This window comes from Scleropages formosus, chromosome 10 (genome assembly GCF_900964775.1).
Source record: "Scleropages formosus chromosome 10, fSclFor1.1, whole genome shotgun sequence".
Lineage (NCBI taxonomy): Eukaryota > Metazoa > Chordata > Actinopteri > Osteoglossiformes > Osteoglossidae > Scleropages > Scleropages formosus.
In genome coordinates this window covers 31,802,187-31,825,395 of record NC_041815.1, presented here as the reverse complement: position 1 = coordinate 31,825,395, position 23,209 = coordinate 31,802,187, and the positions used below count along the sequence as shown (strand labels likewise).

The 23,209-nt window shown below is 47.4% G+C and overlaps 1 protein-coding gene and 1 pseudogene across 1 annotated transcript; one reads left to right on the top strand and one right to left on the bottom strand.

The window, feature by feature from the left end:
• Positions 1–1,302: 1,302 nt before the first annotated feature.
• Positions 1,303–10,694, bottom strand: LOC108924638 (ELMO domain-containing protein 1-like; annotated as a pseudogene).
• Positions 10,695–12,367: 1,673 nt separating this feature from the next.
• LOC108924613 (cullin-5) lies at positions 12,368–22,527 on the top strand. The gene is made up of 19 exons (XM_018736110.2): positions 12,368–12,726; positions 15,628–15,737; positions 16,077–16,176; positions 16,395–16,571; positions 16,809–16,950; positions 17,485–17,630; positions 17,777–17,857; positions 18,169–18,262; positions 18,442–18,572; positions 18,835–18,942; positions 19,181–19,245; positions 19,350–19,482; positions 19,600–19,731; positions 19,907–20,030; positions 20,184–20,359; positions 20,513–20,674; positions 20,871–20,989; positions 21,182–21,305; positions 21,446–22,527. Exons 1-19 carry the CDS (start codon positions 12,703–12,705, stop codon positions 21,638–21,640), a joined length of 2,343 nt encoding a protein of 780 aa, XP_018591626.1. The 5' UTR covers positions 12,368–12,702; the 3' UTR covers positions 21,641–22,527.
• Positions 22,528–23,209: the final 682 nt, after the last annotated feature.

The window sequence follows — 23,209 nt, the reverse complement described above, 5'->3', positions numbered from 1 at the left end:
AGTTGGACAGAGGTGCGGCACGTACATTTTTCTCCCTTACCGTTTGGTTGGCAGTTGTCCGTTTTCCTTTCCTCCGTGGTCGGTTGGCTTACATCGTAGCTTTACCATATAATGAGGTTCTTGAAGTAATGGCATATGCAACCTTTTATCTTTGTAGAGGAAAGCATCACAAAAATGCAAAAACACTCACGCGCACAATTTACTTCTTTATTGTGTTACAAACAATCAGTTCTTTTGTCACAATACAAAAAATGTGAAAGATAAACATGCGTCTGGCCTTCGGTGTGTTTCTACAAGAATGATTAAGTCACTATTAGGAAAAAAGTATAATGATCATTGAGTGGTGGGATTACAGTAGTTACTACTGTTTTCTGTGAATTTGGACGAAAACACCATATAAGCGAAAAGTCCCTTTTATTGCGAGAATGCAGTACAGGTGTGCAGTTACAAAAGTAAAAATGCATCCAAAGTGGATGTGAAAAGAACAAGCAAGACGCTGACGCACTGTTTATTTCAGCACCAGAAAACTGTACGTGCAAATACAGGATTAGCCATTAACTTCACTAAACGTTTCGTCTTCCTGCCAGTGTTCTTTCTTCTTTTCAACCTGCTCCAAGTGCAAGATCCGCAGGTGGAATGGCTTCGTCCGCGAGACCACGCGCAGTTAACGTCACACGCAGTTACTCAACGGTGCTTCACAGCTCAAGTCGAGTCTAGTGTTGTCACGTATAACCTGCTCTACCGAGACCAGTTCATTAATGCAGAAAGCGCCGTGTGTGTGTGCTCGTGTGCATCACGTGGCCCACAATACAGGCCCATGGTACCTCACAGCGAAAAGGTAAAATTGAATGTAAATGCCAGAATGGGCCCCAGAGCTGTCATGAGTGCAGCAGTGATTTAAAAGCACAATAACAGGGCAAACAATGAGTTACTGCTTCGGCTAATAGGACAAAAAACACTTTTCTACAACTGCCCACCTATACTTAAGATACAGTGTTAATAAACAACCATACATATACCACAACATTCACATACGACAGCGCTTCTTCAGGTTCATGTTCTTAACTACATCTTTGTGAAATAGCCGCGTGCGACGGCCTCAGACAGGAAACGCTTGACCGACGGATGCAGTGGGACAATGACGAAGAGTCCAGGCTCCGCGCACAGCTGAGCAAAATCATGCAACTGGTGCCACATAGGTGGCTCAGGACTGTGTGTTTGGCTCAGCGCTGCACTCACACTGGGATGGACCGGAGTGCAACGGGGGGCCCAAGGCGGACAGAGGACAGGGGTCATAGCTCACTACAGGGTGACCGCGTGGAGGTCAGAGGCAGAGAAGTGGGGGCACAGAGCTGTGGTGGGGTCCCTCAGCTGCTTCAGGATCTTCCTGTGGAATCTGCTGCGAACCCGGTTGAACTCCACGATGTCACAGCGGTCCTTCTCTGCCCAGAACCTGTGGAACTCCTGCATCGGGTGACCTGAGGAGGAGGCTCAGTGTGAAAAAGAGCAACAGCAGCGCACTCTTTCCAAAACTGGCAAGGAATTTGAAACAGAGGTTAGAAACATAGCAGCCCAACAAACTGATCTGAAACAGCGGTGCGTCCCCTAGTGGGGAGGACTACAGTTCTCGATGCATTGCACCTGATCAGTACGACATCCAAGAATCAATTTGAAAGATGCTGATATACAGTCATGTGAAACAGAAAGTACACCCTTTTTGAATTCTATGGTTTTACATATCAGGACATAATAAAAAAATCATCTGGTCCTTAAATCAGGTAAATCCAACCTCACATGATGTATCAACACACATGTGCCAGCTCCACAGAGTCATGGAAGAGCATGCTGCCCAAGGTTTAGGGTCATCTCATGGCATTTTCTATTTGTTAATCTCTCTGACACTTTTCTGCAAAGCAGCTTACACTGTTATGCTTACACTAATTATGTGCTTACAGTTCTTTACCCATTTGTACAGCAGGCTAATTTTTACTGCAGTAATTTCAGGTAAGTACCCTGCTCGAGGCTACTAGAGCAGGAGGTGGGGACTGAACCTGCACCCTTCGGGTCCAAAGGCAGTCGCCCTAAGCACTACTTCAGCAGCTGGACTCTCAGTGACTTACACTGATTAGTTGAGGTACTGCGATGTTTCGTCATGAGAAACAAATCTTAGCTTAATATCGCATAATGTTAGCTAAAGTTACTGCAGCTGAAGTGCTAGGTAATTTTTGAAAATAATGCTACAACATAAACGTTACCACATCATACACTTACATTATGAGTCCGTCACTGTTTTTTGCAAGTAGCTGTTCAGTTTGAAAATAATAAAAGTGTTCGTCTAAACTGTAGAGCATGAAAAGGAAAGCAGGGGAAGATGGGAAGATACTTTCTTTTTTACAAACTGAGGACTAGTAGCAGTAAAATTGAAGAAGAGAAAGAAGCAGGGAAATGAATGCTGCTAAGAGAAACAAGAGGAAACTGAGATACAGTCGAGAGGAGCTTGTGGAGAAGCTCTACAGACACAACACATATCAGACCAGTCAGAGATGAGCAAAAACACTCATGCAGTCAGTCATTGCCCACCGGGTATGGAGGTTACATACGTTATATCTACAAACATAAAAAAAAAATACATTTACAATAGTCAATTTTTACATCATTAGCATCTAAATATATAAATAATGTAGAATAAGGATTGTATTAAATGATATTATAATGTTTTTACAGACATTTCTAAACTGTGGCTTGAATCTAAACTGTGGTTTGAATCGTATTTAGCTAACCGTGAACAATTTGTATTGAAATCTGACGACAGCATCCCGTCCATCTCTACTACGGTTCAGTATGGTGTGCCACAGGGCTCTGTGTTGGGTCCATTACTGTTCTCGGTTTATGTTATCACCAGGTGATATAATTCGCAAGCACAATGTTAATTTCCATTCGTATGCCGATGACACACAGCTTTGCATATCGTTCAAGCCTGATGATCCATCACATGTGGTGTCGTTAGCTAATTGTTTTACCAGTATAAAATTATGGATGAGTAATTTGTTTTATCTCTAAATGCCAGTAAAACATAAGGTACTTCTGGTGGGTGGTGATGCTAAAACTCTCGACATAATCACACCAATCTTTACAAAAAATGGTATTACCTTGAAGCGTCCGGATTGTGTCAAGGATTTGGGTGTCCTGCTGCATGGAAAGTGTCATGTTCGGGTCTGAGGGTAGCGGCGGACCCAAGTGCAGAGCGGTACTCGTGGTGGTGTCTTCGGGGAAATCCAAGAGAGGAGGTCAGAGGACGGGCAAAGGGTCTTCGAGGTGCGAACGTCGTAACAGGGAGGATCCAAAAGTCAGTACACAGGCAAGAGGTCGATGAGCAGAAGAGGCAGTAGATCGGAGGAACAAGGGACGGGTTCGGGGAAGGCGTTCGGGAACAGGAAATGGCTGGAGATGGTCGCTAACGAGGAGACAGATCAAGGTTCCGCATCAGCTGGTTGTCTGACGCAGCCTTTTATGCTGTAGTCTGCGTTGCGTCCCAGGTGTTCCGTGTTGGCCCGGAGGTGTGGGCGTGGCAGAAAGCTGTCATTTGTATCGCATGTAAATGCTTTGACTAAGTTGTGCTTCCTTAGTTAAAAAGCATAGCTAAAATGCGGCAATTCCTTTATAGACGGGATTCTGAGAAACTGGTTCATGCTTTTGTTTCCAGCAGGGTGGATTACTGTAATGCTTTATTGTCGGGTTGTCCGTACCAGACTGTATCCAGGCTACAGTTGGTACAAAATGCTGCTGCGAAAATTGTTACTAGAACTAGGAAGTACAAGCATATAACACCGGTACTTAAATCCTTGCATTGGCTCCCAGTCTCTTATAGAGTTGATTATAAAATCCTACTTTTGACCTATAAGGCAATACATGGCATTGCTCCGGCTTACCTTTGTGAGATCATTAATTTTTATATCCCAGGACGATATCTCCGTTCATTACAATGCAGGTTACCTTAAAGTACCTGTGATCAATAAGACCTCAGTAGGAGGTCGCGCCTTTAGTTATAGAGCACCTAAACTGTGGAATAGTCTACCAGTTACTGTCAGAAATGCCCTGTCTGTTTCTGTTTTCAAATCCCGATTTAAGATTTATATGTTCACTCAGGTATTCTACCTCGTAATGTAATTTGACCTGCCTTGGTTGTTTATTTTATCACCTTTACAAAAATGCATTTTAAATTTACTTAAGTAAGAAATTACTAACTCTGTCCTATCTTCTCGTTGAGCACCACCTCGCTACATAAGACCTGAGGAGGCTGGCCAGTGGTGACAGACGAATCCTGTGCTGACAGAGGATGACGTCCATATGCCGTGACGATCGAGACGTTCCATGCCGAGCTGGGGATCCAAGATGCCATTTACCAACATTATAATTACTTGTGCTCAGGGGGTGCGGTGGCACAGTGGGTCTGGGGTTCAAGTCCCACTTGGGGTGCCTTGCGACGGACTGCCGTCCCGTCCTGGGTGTGTCCCCTCCCCCTCCGGCTTTACGCCCTGTGTTACCGGGTTGGCTCCGGTTCCCCGCAACCCCGTATGGGACAAGCAGTTCTGAAAATGTATGTGTGTGTGTGTGTGATAATTACTTGTTAAACACTGGCTTACAAATTGTTACTTTCTAGAAAGTCCAGGAGGGGTGGGCAACCACTGGCCCGTGGACCCCCAGGGGTTTTTTCTCCATCAATCTTCAGTTGGGAGTTTTTGTTCCTTTCCCCGGTGGCCAGTAGGTATACTTATAGCTCTATAATAAGTCCTTCATTATGGTAGCCATTAGCTGACTGTCTTCTTTGTTTGTATCAATTTTTATTGCTGTATGCCTGTGTTAAAGCGCTCTGTGTCACTACGTGAGAAGATCGCTCTATAAAAAATAATAATAATAATAATAATAATACTCCCACTGTATTTTCTTGTGTAAATTTGTAATAAATAAATCCCATACAAGGGGGTGCAGTGGCACAGTGGGTTGGACCAGGTCCTGCTCTCCAGTGGGTCTAGGGTTCAAGTCCTGCTTGGGGTGCCTTGCGACAGGCTGGCGTCCTGTCCTGGGTGTGTCCCCTCCCCCTCCAGCCTTACGCCCTGTGTTGCCAGGTTAGGCTCCGGCTCCCCGCGACCCCGAAGGGGACAAGTGGTTCAGAAAGTATGTGTGTAAATTCCGTACAATTCATAGAATTTCTGTCTGTAGAATTTGCTTTTGGTACAGCATGTCACAATCAATTGTGATTTTTTTTTTCTTTTGGCCACCCCAATGAAATTACTGGGTCTTACCTGGCCACCCCTGAAAAAAGTTCTGGTTACGCCCCTGCTGTGTCGGAGGCGATGTTGACCGCATTTGGACCCAAAGGCAGTAGCTCTAACCAGTACGCTAGCAGCGGCCATGTTTCCACATTCCTCATCCTGCTAGCTGCCTGCACGCTGCCACGTTGGACCCCCAGCACACCGACCCCGCGCTTACAGAGGGTTCCGCAGGGCCGGAATCTCGCACCGCTGCTTGGAGATGCGGGCGGCGAGGGGGTCTCCGGGCGCAGACACTTCCAGAGCTGCGGGTCAGAGGTCAGAGGCAGTGAGGATGGACACCACAGGCGGGACTGGGGGTCGGGGGGGTACCGTGTACTCCAGGAGGTACCTTCAGCAGCATCTCCTCGTGCTCCACGTTGCTGCAGTCATATGGCTCCCGGCGCAGCTTCTCCACCTCGAGCACCAGGCTGGGGTAGCCCTCAATCTGGAGGAGGCTGGCCTGCAGAGAGACCCCAAGCCTGGCATGGGAGAGCAGAGGGCCGTGACGGGGGAAGGGGGGGGACGGGGTACGACGCGCTCGACACCTACGAGACAGAGGGTGCGTTGCGCATCACTTACTGCGGGCTGCTCTCTGCATCGATCCTCTTCAGGCTGACGATGCCATCGATGACCTTCTCCACCAGGTCCAGATGTGCGCCGAGCGCGGCCTGCAGGAGCTGGAGACACGAGACACGTAAACAGCGTAAACAGCGGCGCGTCAGGGCCGCAACCTCACACTTATGAGTGCCAGGCAGGACCTTTGCTGCGAGCCACACGGATGCACCGTGTCGCAGCACACTCACCTCGCACTTGGAGAACTTCAGCGAAGGCTCTGCAACAGCATCATAGAAGCATATAACGCGTGGTTGAATCGGGGCAATATGGCACAGACACTCGACTGTCTGTGGCAACAGTGCAAGATGCCCCGCATTTCCACACTAAGCGTTCTGTGGATGTGAAACTGCCGCTGGCATGTTGTGTGTTGCGTGTCGCCCTGCGCTGCGCTGTGGGCAGTCGGGCACGGCAGTCACCGATCTTGAGGGTCCTGCGTGCGCCAGGCTGGTTGCCGTGGCAGATGCGCTGCAGCTCCCAGCGCCCGGTCACGTTGCGCATCACCAACTTGAGGGCGCGCCACAGGAGGGCTCAGTACAGGAACACGAGGGAGTGCGTCAGGGCCCTGGGGCGAAGGGCCAACACGTGTCACGACACAAAGGAACTCTGGGAAGCGAGGGGCAGCACTTGGCGTAGCGCTTACAGCCGCCGCCTTGCAATCCGAAGGCCCCGGAGCTCCAGCCACACCTCCTGCCGCAGTGCCGCACGAGGTGGGACCTGAACCCGGTTCCTTCAGTCGCACGGTGACAGGAGGAACCACTGCGCCGCCTTGTAAAAAAAAAGAAAGAAGGCAGTAGATGTGCATTTTTGCATGCAAACACCAGTAAGGGGGTCTCTGCTCGCACACTTCGCTCTTTTCAGCCCTGCGCACAGAAAGCCGCGCAGCTCGACTGCGGCGGGAAAACGACTCGACCGGGTCGGGGAGGGAAAGAGCGCGACTCCCCTTAGAGCCACGGCTCACTTTGTCTGGTCAGGCGGACGCTGCCGCTGTGGGGCCCTTGTGCAGTGGCTCACACATCCTGCACGGCGTCACACCTTTCCTCCGGAAGGAAGGCCAGCAGAGGAGAGGAGGCGCAGAGCTTCGGAATATCACACGTGTTCGTATAAGATGTATCGGTCAGCAATCAGAGTTTGTGTGTGTGTGTGTGTGTGTGTGTGTGTGTGTGTTTTTGACGTAGAACTACGTCTTTCTCCTCACTACGTAGGGGGGTAACTTTGAGAATTGACCGTCACGAAAAAATGCAACCCCTCTCGCCGCTACTGCTCGCAAATGAAAAGACACAGGAGACAGTGCATATACGATTGGACAGAGGAAGGAACACCGCATCAAACGAGATATGAACGGCCGCTGCCGGTTCAGCCTGAGCGAGCTGGCACCGTTGCGGAAATGTCCCTCATTTGGCTCGTTACGGAGTTGCCGCGCGTTGTGCTATATGTCTTCATGTTCGAACCACGTCACAGCGTTGACGTCAGCATCTCAATTCGTCGCTAGAGAGCCGCGCTATCGGACACGTATCGCGCCGGCAGGAAAACGACAGACACCAGCCAAGCAAGACACCGGCTCGGCGACAGCGTGAGCAGCGTGTGCGGGAGGCTGCAAAATCGCCTCAACCATCGACGAGCCCATGTACGTGGATGCAGCAGCGACCGACCTGATATTTGGCCGAGCGGGTCGGGGCTCACCACCCACACGTAGTTCTACGTAAAGACATGCAGCATAGTAAAGCTATGCACGGTTGCACCCGTGATTTTTTCATTCAATTAAAACCGTACTTATGATTTCCGTTTATAGATTTGTATCCAAGAAATAAATGGACGGCAGTGTGCAGTACTGAGCTTTCATAAATTGTGGCTTTGGCCTTATGAACAAAAAGAACTAGGAACAGATCTTAAGTTGCAATCGTGTTTGTAAGTTGAGCAGCTAGTGAATGTATTACATGTATATGTTAAAAGTTAAAATTCAGTTCAATTCATTTTTAGAGCACTCTTCTCACACTTTGACAGAAAGCGCTGGCTGTACATGTGGTGTTTTACACCAAGAACGAATCCTTGAGAGTTTTGTGAAAGAAAGGTTCCTGCCGGCCTGTAGGGTGTAAGTTGACAAAGGAAAATTGTTATTGGTTAGTTCCTAAAAGAAGCGGGAACCGTTATTGGGGGCACTATATATAACGGGGGCTTTTTCGGGCGAACGCAGATGAGGTTCCGCGGCGTGAAGTGAATTTGTGACGCGAGCTACTGTCCCTAATAAACTGTGTGTTTGCACACTTCAAGTGTTCCAGTGCTTTGTTTCAGGGAAACCTCCAAAGAACGGTGTACCTTCCTTTTCGGACATCACAGTACATTAAAGTATTACAATAACCGTGCTGTTATTAAGGTTGTACATGAGCCAAGTGGCCACGGAGGAAAGGAACAAAAAATTCCCAGACTGAAAGTCAAGGCAGAAAAGAAAAACCTCTAGGGTTCCGAGCGCCAGTGGCTGCCCGCTCCTCCTGGGCATTCGGGATTAAAAAGAAAATACTTTTAAGTGAATGAACAGCTATTTATAACATTGTTGCTAAATGCCAATACAGTCAATGTCCCGGTCTGCAGCCATAGACACATCGTGTTCTCTGTAACGTGCAGTCATCGGTTTCCGTCAACTTGGAAGTGCTGGTATCACTGTCGGCCTCCTCAGGTCTCGTCACGGCAACAGCAACAATAAGCTATAAGAATGTCCTCAACAGAATACTTGGAGTGCATATATTTTATTGTCAAACAACAAGAATTAACGTTTTGAAAGTTAAGAGCAGATTACATTTAACACGGGTTGTCCTGCTGTCAGAGATGAGATTAATTTAACAAAAAATCTTAGTGTGGTCTGTGTGCATTAAAAAAAAAAATACAAACCCAGAGAAGAGACACAAACGTGTTCCAGGCATATGGAGGATGAAAGGATTTGCAATAAAGCCTCGAGATGTTGCAGGGGGATACGGTGGCGTGGGGGTGTGGCGAGTTCTGCCGAGGCCTGCTGTGCGGTGGCTCTGGGGTTCGAGCCCTGCCTGGAGTGCTCTGCGATGTCCTCTTGCCCCGTCCAGGGTGTGTCCCCTCAGCCCTGCACTCTGTGCTCAGGACAAGCGGCTGTTGACAATGCCATGCCTTTATATGCTGGGTGCGAACTTGCGACGCAAGGTAAAACTGGCCTTAATATCAATGAGGGTAAAAACACCACTTCTTCTGCAAAATATGCAGAACACTCCCATCATGTACTTGATTAAATGAAAAGTGCTGCAAATGCTCTCAGACAGAATGAAAACACACATTCTTATTCGTCTAGCCGACACCTTTCTCCAGAGTGTCTCGTGCACATATATAAATACAAATTTATACAGCTTGAGTAATTCTTACTGGAGTAACTCAGGGCAAGTACCTTGCTCAAGGGCACTACAGCAGGAGGTGGGACTTGAACCTGCGACTGTCAGATGGGAAGGTCGGCGCTCGAATCTCCGTTCTGTCAGCAGCCCCCACAAAAGTTCCACAAGGTGCACGGTGACTTTCCTGTGGTCGCCATCGTTCTGTTTGTCTTCCATGGCACCTCATGAAAGTGTGCTCAGGTGGACACGATTGACAGATATGATGCTGCAGTCCGCAGTGCAGGGGGACACAAGGTGCATCGGGCCGAGCTCATGTCACATGCAACAGGAGAGAGCTGTCGAAGTTCTGTACACATTTATATTTACATTTACATTTATTCATTTAGCAGATGCTTTTGTCCAAAGCGACGTACATCTCAGCAAAAGTACAATTTATGCATTGCATTACGAGAAAGAGACATGGCTGCAGACATGAAAGTCTCAAGCAAACCTAGTTCGTTCCCTACCACTTGCTGCACCGAGGTTCATCGTTCAAGTAGGTGCATGAGACAGACAAATCCCGATACCCACACCAATTTTTTTTTAATTTAAGTATTATAAGATACACAAATGAGTAGTAGAATACCAGAATAATGGCTGAATAAAGGTTGCATCTGGGGACGCTTCTGGAGTTCCAATGAGTGAACGGTTACACCATAGATGATCTGAAGAGATCTTGGGCGAAGCGGATCTGGAAAAGGTGGGTTTTCAGACCCTTCTTGAAAACAGGCAGAGTTTCCGCAGTTCTGAGTGACAGGGGAAGGTCATTCCACCACAACGGACCCAGAACCGAGAACCTCCGAGCTTTGCCTTTCGTGCGCGGGACCACCAAGCGAGCAGAAGAAGATGAGCGAAGGGGCCCGGCTGGGGTGTACCGGTTGAACAAGTCCTGTAAATAGCCGGGAGCAGTTCTGTTGATGCACTTGTACACGGTAACCAGGGTTTTGAATTTGATAAGGGCAACTATAGGAAGCCAGTGCAGAGAAATGAGTAGAGGAGATAGATATTTACATTACATTTATTTATCAGACACTTTTGTCCAAAGCGACTTCCAATGAACTCTATGTAGCGTCATCAGTCCGCACACCTTATTCACCGCGGTGACTTACACTGCTAGATCGACTACTTACACTGGGTCACTCATCCATACATCAGTGGAACACACACACACACTCTCTGTCACTCACACACTATGGGGGAACCTGAACAGCATGTTTTTGGACTGTGAGAGGAAACCAGAGCAGCTGGAGAAAACCCACACAGACATGGGGAGAACATGCAAACTCCACACAGTCTGAGCGAGGATCGAACCCACGTCCTCTTGCACCACCCGGGGACTCGCTGTGAACAGGCACTCGGAGCACACGGTCACCTCAGCCATCGAGACACACAGCTGCTTGATAAAACAGTAACGATCTGAATGGATTCATGCTATTACTACCACTAGTTCTATTATTATTATTGCATTTAAGTGTACATTTGGTCATTTTGTAGTCTCTTTTCTCCAAAGCGACGTACAGTACATCTCAGAGAACCCCAGGAAGAGTGCAGCACATCAACAGAAGGAAAGATCTTAGCGCAGACACAAGATTCTGGAGTTTTGTCCATTTGTCACTTTCCACCATATGAATCGGTGTACATTACACAAGCAGGCGCATATAGGTTTTCTATTATTAAACACACACACATCTTCAGAACCGCTTGTCCCATACGGGGTCGCGGGGAACCGGAGCCTACCCGGTAACACAGGACGTAAGGCCGGAGGGGGAGGGGACACACCCAGGATGGGACGTCAGTCTGTCGCAAGGCACCCCAAGTGGGACTCGAACCCCAGACCCACCGGAGAGCAGGACCGTGGTCCAACCCACTGCGCCACCGCACCCCCGTATTATTATTTTTTATTAATTAATTAATAATTAATATTTTCATTATTAAACACGTTAGTGAAAATTATTAAACATGACAATTACTGTAAAAATTAGAGATGCTTTTTGAGACCCTTCTTGAGCGTAGAGAGAGATTCAGCAGTTCTGAGTGGGAGGGGGAGCTCATTCCAGCACATCGGAGCCGGAACTAAAAACCTTTGTGCTTCTGAGTTTGGACCTTGCAACAGATGAGGCCGGACAGTAGGTGCAGCCCTCGTCTGTTGGCATCTTTTATTTATTCTGTCTTCGGGGAGGAGGCAAGAGGGAAATGGGGGAACCGGGTAGATTGGGGATTCGACTCGGTCGTTTTCGCAGTTGTTGTATCTGTATCTGTATCAGTATCATCATCATCGTCGTCGTCATCGTCGTCGTCCTCTCTCTCTCTCTCTCTCTCTCCGGGGGAAGAAATAGTGGCAGTAATTAGCCCCCGCTGTGGCTGCCCTGTCCCAATCAATTCACTGTAAGTTAAGTACCTTAATCAATAATGGGTATTTGAACCTGGATCCTTCAAACTACAAAGTGACAACTGTGACAAGTATGCCACCAGCTGCCTCTTAATCTGAACCCATCAGCACAAAACAATTTTATTCTCGGACACTCATTTGGAGGATATAAATGAAAATGCATGATTTTCCCCTAAATTATGGCAAAGGCAGGAAATTAGCTGTCAGTCAAATCAGTGGTGCAGGAAAAAAGCTGTTAAAGTCTGGTCAAATTTTTTCTGTGGCTCATAGGTGTTCGATTCTGCAAGTTTAATTTGATCCTTAGGTTTTTTAAGGCCTATTGCAACTGCTCGCTCGAGACACAAAAATAACTGCACGTGCGCTGCCTAGATTGGTTACGTCAGTCACCCGGAAGACACAAAACCCGTTTTCGTCTCTCCAATAACAAACGTACCCATTACTTCTTGATACAAAGGACTAAAAGAGAAAATGAAAACCTCACAAAGTCGGTGTCTCGTTCCTTTACTTTACATAAATGTGTTCAATTTACGAGCACAAGATATGCGCAACTTTAAGGAATGACGTCACTGCCCCCGAGCAGCCGGCTCGTGACGATTCGTCTTCCCATTTCCGGAGGCACTGCGGCCTCCTACACCCTGGGTCACGTGACATGCCCTAACATGGATCTGGCCGTGGCTGCTGCTGCTGCACGTCTCGCGCCTAAGTTTAGCACGCGCTCGGACGAGGACAGCGCGTCGTTACCGGGCCGGCTGGGCCACGTGATTCCGGAGAGACGCCACGCACAATATTGGAGAAGACTTTGTGGTGAAAATGATAACTTTAAGAGACACGGTGTAAAAGTTACTCCGAAAACAGCAGGAAGCCCGAGATGCATCTTTTCTGCTTGGCGTAAACTGGCGGTTCAAGCGACGCTCTTCACTTGAGAGAACCACAGCAACGGAACCTGGGGAAATCTCGGGAAAATCTCGCGATATTCACGGGGGGAACAAGTTGAGGAAACATGGCGACCTCTCATTTGCTGAAGGTAGGAGGTACTTCATTGTGAAATGGACTCAGTTTCGTGTTCGGAGCGTCACGCGGTGGTGGACTGCCTGTAACAGAGTGTGTCAGTGTTCGGGAAGGAGTTGCGGCTCAGCCTGGCGAAGCTGCTGCGTGGTCGCTGACACGCACAAAGCAAACAGTTGACAGGCTGGCCGGCGGTAGTAGCTAACACACACACAGAGTCAGTCAGTCAGTCAGTCAGTGTGAGGAAGAATAAGGCAGTGAAGTGTGTGTGTGCGCGCGTTCATACACCACCTGACTTATTAAAAATCATGCATGCGGTGTTTGGAAGTACATGAATTATTATGGCTGCAGCAGCCCTGCAGTCACACGCTCCGTGTGTGTGTGTGTGTGTGTGTGTGTGTGTGTGTAAGGCTCGCTCGCTGCTGTGCTGTGTGTGTGTGTGTGTGTGTGTGTGTGTGTGTGTGTGTGTGTGTGTGTGTGTGGGCTGCTGGAGGTTCAGCCGGAGCTCCTCTCTTTGTCTTTGTCAGCTGAGCCCAGCGGCTGCTGTCGTGTCCGGCTCAGGAGAAAAGGTCCCTTTTCTTTTGCTTTCCAGCCGAAGGGTCCGCGTAGCATTGATTGAACCGGTGTCCCGCTGCATTGATTCTCACTCCAGACTAGGCCAGGCAGGCTTGCTGCGGGCCGGCACCACCGGCCGGCGGCGTGTAAGTGTGCACATGTCATCATGATGATGATGATGATGGAGGCGTCTGGACGGCTGGCGCTGGGTCGGTGTGACCGGCAGCACAGGCCGGGGCCTGGTGGGCCAGCGAGTGTGGGCCCCACGTCGAGAGCCGCATGGCCTGATCCCCTGGCTGAAGTGACGATGGCATGGCATTGCATTGCACCCCCCCTCCACCCTCTCACTGTGACTAACAGCCATTACAGGTCATTCCCTACGGAGCACCAGCGAGGGCTGTGTGCGAGCTCTGCGTGGTCCTAAGTGACGGAACGGCATCGCCTTCCTCCACAGCAGCTAACTAGCACAGGTATACCGGCGTGGTAACTGAGCCGCCCGTGAGCTGTACGAGAGGCAGACGTCCTGAACGTGTGGTGGAGGACCAAAGTGTCTAAAAGACAATTGTCAGTTCGAGTCACCATCAAAGTTATTTGATTATTTATCGCAGCTCAGTTTTACTAGGGCTGAAGGGGCAGAAGGGCGCATTTGAGTTTATTCATTTAACTGATGCTTTTCATCATGTTAAGCTATTTGTAGTTAACCCGTTTATACAGCTCGGGGTTTTACTGGCGCCATTTAGGTTAAGTACCTTGCTCACGGCTACTACGGCCAGAGGTTGGTTCTAAAAGCAGCAGCTCTAACCCACACGCTACAAGTTGTCCCCAACACTAACACTCCTAATTGGCATCTGCTCACTAACAACATAACATCACAGCTCTCATATATGATAAAATACTTAAATTTTCACTCCTTTTTGTCTCATTGCTGGGTTATGATGATCCTTTCTTTATATACAGCCTGACTCTAAACATGTGATTGAAATTTCCCCATGTACCTGTCATAGCTCTACCTCTTCAATCTTGTGTGCATTCTAAATTTAATAATAGATGAGGTTCCAGCTTTGAAATCCCAACTGCAAGCAGGTGTTGCAGATAAGGGGCACCATTCAAAAACAGAAAATTTGTTTTGCACAAATTCAGAGAGACATTTTGGCACACATCCTTCCTTCAACGTCAGTGAATATGGACATCTTGAAATTTGCCTGTGTAATGTACTTGACCTCATGAGACATTGATTTACAACTTCAGATCTTACTATATTTTTTTTTTACTTTTTTTTTTTTTTTTTTCCCTCTCTTCAAAAAGACAACTAGTAAAATTTAAAAAGGAGGAAAAAAAAAATGATAGTGGTGGCACAGGGGCTGATGCTTGCACCTAACAGCTCTTGGGTGGTGGGCTTGGACATGGGTTTGACTGGCTCTGTGTATTTGAAGTGGTGTGGTGTAGTGGTTACTGTTGCCACCTTACATTGGAGGCATTCAGGTTCAAATCCCTCCTCCTGCTGCAGTACTCTTGATCATGGTACTTGCCCTAAACTGATACAGTATACATTATAAATTGGTGCAAGATTGTTATCATTGTAAGTCAATTTGAAAAAATGACTGAAGTGTGAACATTCTGTTTTACATTTATTCGTTTAGCAGATGCTTTTGTCCAAAGTGATGTACATCTCAGCAAAAGTACAATTTATAAATTATATTAAGAGAAGGAGACATAGCTGCAGACATGAAAGTCTCAAGCAAACCTAGTTCGTTACCTACCACTTGCTGCACCGAGGTTCATCGATCAAGTAGGTTTTCACCTGGTTTTTCCCTAGGGGCTCTGATTTCCTCCCACAGTACTGAAATGTTGTACTGATGTGTCTAAATTTCCTTTGGTGTATGTATGTATGTATGTATGAGTCTGTGATGGCCTGGAATCCTGTTTTGGCTGTACCCCACCTCTGTACCATTGTATACTTCCAGGACATGCTCCACACTGCCATGATCCTCTACTGGATGAACAGTTTCTGAAAGGTTTTGGAGGCAGTGGTCATGGGTTCATTTTTACACCCCTGAGCAAAGTTCTTCACCATACTGGCCTTGGAATATGCTAGAAATCAATTAGAAATAGATCACTAACACCTTGTCATGTCAAACTCATCTTAAATGAGGCTCTGTGTGCTCTTAGTAATGAAAAGTACAGTTTTTAACTTCTCAGTGACCACCTGCTGTAGCTCATCTGTGTTACTTTCATTGCACATGAAGCATTTTTTTTTCCCCCCATTTATTCAGTTTGCTCAAGCATACATATCTGGGTGAAGAATGTGTGGAGGAGGTTGAAGTGCTTTTCTGTCTTAAATGCTGGGATTGTGGTCCCTCTCCAGAACAAAGGTTCCCTCCAATTTGAGGACAAGTGGGACCTGATGAGACCCATTGTGCTGAAACTGCTTCGCCAGGAGTCCGTAACAAAACAGCAGTGGTTCGATCTCTTCTCGTAAGTGCGCTCTGCTCGGTCCTCCACCTGTAATATTGTAACACGTGAACTTTTGGCATAGCTGACCATGGGGGGAGGGCATGTCTGCTTTTAATATCTTCTACTTTTAATAACATGTTCATAAATACAGCTTAGTGGTTTCCTTAAATGTTTGATTGACAGAGCCCCATCGATAGCCGTTTCTCTCTAACAAAACAGCAACAAAAAATGTGCATCTTTTTGCAGTTAAATTGTTTGATAATCCATCCAGATATTGTGACCGTACAGATTGCTTTTTTTTGCCTTGTTTTGCATAAACATCATTCAGCTCATGAAACCTTGCGTAATCTTCTGTTACAGAGATGTTCATGCAGTTTGTCTGTGGGATGACAAAGGTCCAGCAAAGATCCATCAGGCTCTGAAAGAAGATATCCTAGACTTCATCAAACAAGCACAAGCAGTGAGCACAATCACCATAGATCCAAGTTATTCAAGCAATTTTCTTGTTTATGAACAGTTTCCGCTGTGTTGGGACTCATGTTGCACCTGCAATTAACACAGCTCTCTTCTGTCAGTGAGATTATTAGATCAGGCAGGTCAGTGTGGCCATCATGAGGAGAGGCCTCTGAAGCATCTCCTCCACTGTCTGTCCCCTTTTGTTATCCCCCTCATACACAGCGAGTGCTCAGTCACCAGGATGACACAGCCCTGCTCAAGGCCTACATTGTGGAATGGCGCAAGTTCTTCACCCAGTGTGACATCCTGCCCAAGCCCTTCTGCCAGTTGGAGATTACCCTCATGGGCAAACAGGGCAGCAACAAGAAGTCCACTGTGGAGGACAGCATTGTGCGTAAGGTGAGCAAGGCTGGTTATTTCCCTTATCTGCTCAAACTGCCTTACTGAGACAGCCAGATAGGAGATCTGTGTGTTTGCACACCAGTGAGCTTTTCTGGGTACAACCTCTATAAGCACAAATCCCCTAATCATTCTGCTTGGAAAAAGTTGTGACCCCATTCCTCTAACAAGATGCAGGGGGCTTGCTCATGTGCTCTGCTACACTGACTGGTTTATCCCACACCCCACCTTCTGCAGCTAATGCTGGATACGTGGAACGAGTCCATCTTCTCCAATATCAAGAGCCGGCTGCAGGACAGCGCCATGAAGCTGGTTCACGCTGAGCGACTGGGAGAAGCATTCGACTCACAGCTAGTTATCGGTGTGCGGGAGTCCTATGGTGAGGGAGCGCTTCATCTAGCACTGGCACATACACATGCTGTAGTGCATTCCAGCTTTTTATGATGGCTCATAGCATCAGAACTTTTCCCTGCTGTGTAGTGTTTCCTGTGGGGTTACTGAGCTATGCATCAGTGGTGTCAGCAAAACGCATAACCAAGACTGGTTTGCATAATCCCCCACGTGGGTAAATTGACCTCTGGCTTCTATTTTTAGACCATCACAGTGAAAGGCCATGTCTCAGTCAAGTTTTCCCAGGTGTATCTTGTGAATTGAAATATTCATAAGAACTAGTTTCAATCACAAACAGCTTGACTCTTGGCCTACAGATTCCCAGGTTTCCTTCTTAACAGAATGCATGTCTGCCTGCCCTGAGATGAGAAGGTTCTTTTTTTTTTTTTTTCCCCCCCCTCTCCATTAACTCTGCTGCTCGTATAAGCAGTAATAACAATAGTGCTTATTCCTCTCCCATTGTGCATGTGTGAGTGTGTCCATGAATAACCACGTTTGGTCCTCGATTCCTGGTCTGCACCAGTGAACCTCTGCTCCAACCCTGAGGACAAGCTGCAGATCTACAGGGATAATTTTGAGAAGGCCTACCTGGATTCCACAGAGAGGTTCTACAGAGCCCAGGCCCCTTCCTATCTCCAGCAGAATGGGGTGCAAAACTACATGAAATATGTACGTTGGCTGCTATCTGGCTCTCTGGCAGGACCTGTCTTCCTGTGAATTAGTATCTTAATTGTTTCTGGTTACATGTGTAATGCAATTTTGCACAGTTGTGATTAGTTTGAGCAAATGTTTCTTCATACTGATTCTTCCTGCAGGCAGACGCTAAGCTCAGAGAAGAGGAGAAGCGAGCACTTCGCTATCTGGAGACGAGGCGTGAATGTAACTCTGTCCAAGCAGTGAGTACTAGGGAGTGCCCAATTGTGGCTCTACTTGTGGATAAAATAGCATCTGCGATGATATAACAGAGACTAGTCTGGGTAACATGGCAGCTCCGTGAAGAAGGACGTGCAATTTTCCGTGATCCCCAAAAATTGCACAGGGAAACTTCACATGAAGGAGAGAAAACACGTTAGGGTCCAGCACAGACTATTACTGCCCTTTTGACCCCTTCACGGGTGGTCAATTAGTCATCCACACACATCAAAGAGGTAGGATGAAGGTGAGAAACCTGAGTGATTGAGAACCAATGTGCCTGTTATGCTTTCAGCTGATGGAGTGCTGTGTGAACGCCCTGGTGACATCCTTCAAGGAGACTATCTTGGCCGAGTGTCCAGGCATGATCAAGCGCAATGAAACCGAGAGTGAGTGAAGGATGTGGGTCACCTTAGCGTTGAATTGCCTCCGTTAAACGTTGGACACAGCAGCACAACTCCTCCCATCTCTTCAGTTATTCTAATGGCATAATTTTAGTTTTTAGATGTTTTTAATGAATAGTTGTTTGCATGTCTGAGATACGGTGGTCTGCATCTGTTCTCTGCAGAGCTCCACCTCATGTTCTCACTCATGGACAAGGTGCCCAGTGGCATTGAACCCATGCTGAAGGACCTGGAGGAGCACATAATCAACGCTGGGCTGGCAGACATGGTGGCTGCAGCAGAGACAATCACCACGGTGAGCGCTGGCCTTTCAGCTAGCAGACAGGGTTTCCCGCCTCTGCTGCTTTTAGTTTGGCACGTCACCATGTTCACACTAAAATGGTGGCACAGCAGGTAGCACTAGTGCCTCACTGCTCCAGTAGCTGTGGGTTCAATCCAACTCAGTCTATGTGGTTTACATGTTCTCTCCCTGTCTTCATATGGGTTTCCTCCTGCAATCCAAAGACTTGTTTCAGGCTTATTGATGAATCTAAATTTATTGCTCTGTGTGTATGTAGGACTCTGAGAAGTATGTGGAGCAGCTCCTCACACTTTTCAACCGCTTCAGCAAACTGGTGAAGGAGGCCTTCCAGGATGACCCACGCTTTCTGACTGCCAGAGACAAGGTGGGTCTTCTCTCTCTTTCTGTCGATGCTCACATTAACAGATTCTGATCACAATGTTTGATAGTTCAGTGTATGAGTAGCTAAGGGATCTTAACTGGATTAAAGCTCCTTTTTAATGCTATTAATAATCATATTCCCTTGCTGAAGGATAGCTGTAGAAATGAGGTGCTTAAGTGCTGTTGTCATGGTGACAATCTTTGCACTCATACAGTATAATTTGTTCCTGTGTAACCCCCAGGCCTATAAAGCTGTCGTAAATGATGCTACGATATTCAAACTGGAACTTCCGCTGAAACAGAAAGGGTGAGACTCTCCTTATTTATACTGTCCTTCTGTTGTGTGTTCACTGGTTGGGTGTCTGACACAGGCCTCTCTGGTCTTTTGTCCTACATTGGCCCACTTTGCAGGGTGGGACTGAAAACGCAGCCTGAGTCCAAATGCCCTGAGCTGCTGGCCAACTACTGTGACATGCTGCTGAGGAAGACCCCGCTGAGCAAGAAGCTCACATCTGAGGAGATCGAACTCAAACTGAAAGAAGTGGTGAGTATGAATGTGTGAGAGACTGCTTGGGTTGAAATGTACTGGCTGTTGAAATCCCTCCTTCAGTATTTCTCTTGTGTAGCTCGTGCTCAGTGGGGATTCCTTTCTGATCTGCAGTTGCTGGTTTTGAAGTATGTCCAGAACAAGGACGTGTTCATGCGCTACCACAAAGCTCACTTGACGCGGCGCCTCATCTTGGACATCTCTGCTGACAGCGAGATCGAGGAGAACATGGTGGAATGGCTCAGGGTAAGGGAGTCCATCTGCACTCAGGTTCATCTGAGTGTGCAGGATACCACCTGCAGTGGACTAACGTGTAGCTGGACAGAGCTGAGCCATTCTACAGTTATGCTCGACAGTGTACTACAGCACTGGCCGTCTTGTCGGCTAAAGCACCTCTCTCTCACTCTGACTCTCTGTGCAGGAAGTTGGCATGCCTGCTGACTACGTGAACAAACTGGCCAGGATGTTTCAGGACATAAAGGTCTCAGAGGACCTAAACCAGGTCTTCAAAGAGATGCATAAACACAACAAGCTGGCATTACCAGGTGATGCCCTGCATGGTGTAGCGAATGGAGCCTGGCGATCCTAACGGTTTCCAATGTTGGATTAATGCTGAGTCGCTGTACAAAAATCACCATGTCACAGCAAACACAAATGGTTTATGACGCGTGTGAGTGTTTTGGTGTGTTTGTCTGCAGCCGATTCAGTCAACATCAAGATCCTGAATGCGGGTGCCTGGTCGCGCAGCTCAGAGAAGGTGTTTGTGTCGCTTCCCACGGAGTTGGAAGACCTCATCCCTGAGGTGGAGGAGTTCTACAAGAAGAACCACAGTGGCCGGAAGCTGCATTGGCACCACCTCATGTCAAATGGAATTGTGAGTGGCATTGTGGGAATGGTCCTCCATATGGGGCTTTTGCAGCCATATTGCAGGTTTCTTCTCTTGGGGAGGAAATCCAGGGTGCTTTGATTGTGCTGGAGTTTAGTGGGAACAGCTTCCAGCAGTTCTGATTTTGGAATCTCTCTGCAGATCACGTTCAAGAACGAAGTAGGACAGTATGACCTTGAGGTCACAACCTTCCAGCTGGCTGTTCTGTTTGCCTGGAACCAAAGACCCCGAGAAAAGATCAGCTTTGAAAATCTGAAGTTGGCCACAGAGCTTCCTGATGCAGAACTCAGAAGGACCCTCTGGGTAGGGCCCAGCACCACAGGGTTCTGACTGTGTAATGGTGGTTCTGTAGGCTGCACTGATCTGTTTTTAAAGGAGACCAGTGAGAGCAGCAGTTCACATCATGTTCTTCAGTTGACATTAGAACCCACTTCCTTGTGGTCTCAGTGTTGCCCATTCTTTGTGCTCCATGTTTCAAAAATGTCTGTCCTCCTTCCAGTCTCTTGTAGCCTTCCCAAAGCTCAAGCGACAAGTGCTGTCATACGAACCCCAGGTCAGCTCTCCCAAAGACTTCACAGACGGCACCCTCTTCTATGTGAACCAGGAGTTTTCTCTCATGTAAGTGGAGCTCCAGCTTATCGAGCAAAGTGGAAGAGATAATGTCCATGTGAAGACTTCAGAATGAAGTGTAATCAGAACAATGTAGCAGCTTAATGTTCATCTTATCAAGCGTCAGCAACTAAAATATTGTTGGTTTGTTGAGGGCAGCATTCCGGTACCTTCCGCTGAACTCCTGCTTCTCGCCCTCAGTAAAAACTCCAAGGTGCAAAAGAGGGGGAAGATCAACCTGATCGGCCGGCTACAGCTTACCACAGAGCGGATGCGGGAGGAGGAGAACGAGGGAATTGTCCAGCTGAGGATACTAAGGACACAGGTGTGTGTGCGTGCGTGCGTGTGTGAGAGAGAGACACACATACCTTCTGGTCCAGGTTTCCTTCACGGAGCTTGTGTCCTGCCCGTTCGGCATCTTCTGAATTTTGCGGAGCTTCTGATTATGTCGCTGACCTTCTGCAGGAGGCCATCATCCAGATCATGAAAATGCGCAAGAAAATCACCAATGCCCAGCTGCAGACAGAACTGGTGGAGATCCTCAAGAACATGTTTTTACCACAGAAGAAAATGATCAAGGAACAGATTGAGTGGCTCATTGAGCATAAGTACATCAAAAGAGATGAGACGGACATTAACACCTTCATCTACATGGCGTAGCACAGAGCAGCTCCTATGGTTCGTGGAGGTGCAGGAAAGGAGGAAGATGCTGAAGTCGATGCCTGACGGACACTGTCTTGGAGGCCACTTCACAATATCACCAGGCTTGTGTATGGAAGCAAATTTCAGTTGGATTCAAGCACTGACAGTTACTGTTCAGTGACTGAAATATTACAATCCCTGCCTTGCCTTACCTTACTGAGAAGAAAGATGACGGAAGGGACTACATTTTGCCAATTCTAGTCAGTATGCATGGTGGCGTTTGCCTTGGCATTTTTACATCTGCGGCAGCATGCTATTCTGTGGAAATTACGCGTTCGTTGGAGAACCTCTTGTGTGTGCTGTGTTGTGCATTTTTCTCCCTCCCCAGTTGCCCTACAGCCTCACCCGCCCCCACTGCACACATTTCGGGCCGCCTGGACGATGTACAGATAGGCCCTGCCTTCTGCACTGAGACCACAGCCCCTGCCGAGGACACGCTCATGAGCCCTTTTGTTTGGCACATGGATGTTAGAACAGGAGGAACACTGTCTGTACTTGTAGGCACCTTGTGCTGATTAGCATTTGTCTTGATTTTTCTGGAGATTTTTCTTCAGATTCTCCTAGAATCTACAGCCCATCAGACTGATTCAATATCAAGGATGAAGACAATGCATTTTCATACATTCTCGCCTGTTGTGCTGCACAGAGTTGACATGGCAGTGACACACTGTCATTGGCTGTCGACCCTCCCTTTCCCTCCAAGAAGACTAGTAAAGGTAGTAAAAGGGTGAACATTGTCCTGAGTTCATGGAAAGTGGGATCTTTCACATTTATTGGGTCTCTTGCAACTTTCTCTTTTAGTTGCCTTTCTTTGCTCTTGTAGCTGTGGCAAACTTCGACCCCCCCCCCCCCCCTCCAGCCTGAGAGCAGAACATTAGGCTGATAGTGGACAAATTTGCTACTACAGTTTTTTTTTTTTTTTTTTTTTTTTTTTTTGCCCCCCCCCCCCCAAGACCTGTATAGAAGTTTGTACCCACACATAGTGACAAGAATGCATCTCTTTGGTTCACAAGAGTGCAATAATGTGAGCTCTAGAGTCGTGAGGTTACAGGTGCCATGAATGTAGTTGGATATTTTTGTTTTTTGGATTCCCTTCATACTTGAAGATGTTCACCAGAGTCTCTATCCTTTCCCTGAAAGGAACCACAAACCAGGTTTGTTGATACCTTTGAATAAAGTTGGGCCCTGTGGTACCAAAGTACCTGGTGTACAAAAACCTTTTTAATTTCAAACATTTTTTTTAATCTCTTCAAATTGGCTTCTGGCACAAATTCACTTTCATAAGGTCAACCTTTTGACTTTACTATAAAGGTATTTCAAAAGAGTTTTACTCTCTCCAACTGGGGAGTTTTGGTTTGTGGTTCAGATGTTCCCCAGGTGGTGTGAGGATGACTGGGGGCACCCCCATTCTGTGATAAGGGAGAAGGTGGCTGATCGGCGTGGTGTTGGACATGACTCTGTTATAACACTGTTGGAATTCCTACGTTTCACGGGCTTGGCGTCAATCAAAATAAACGGTGAACTTTG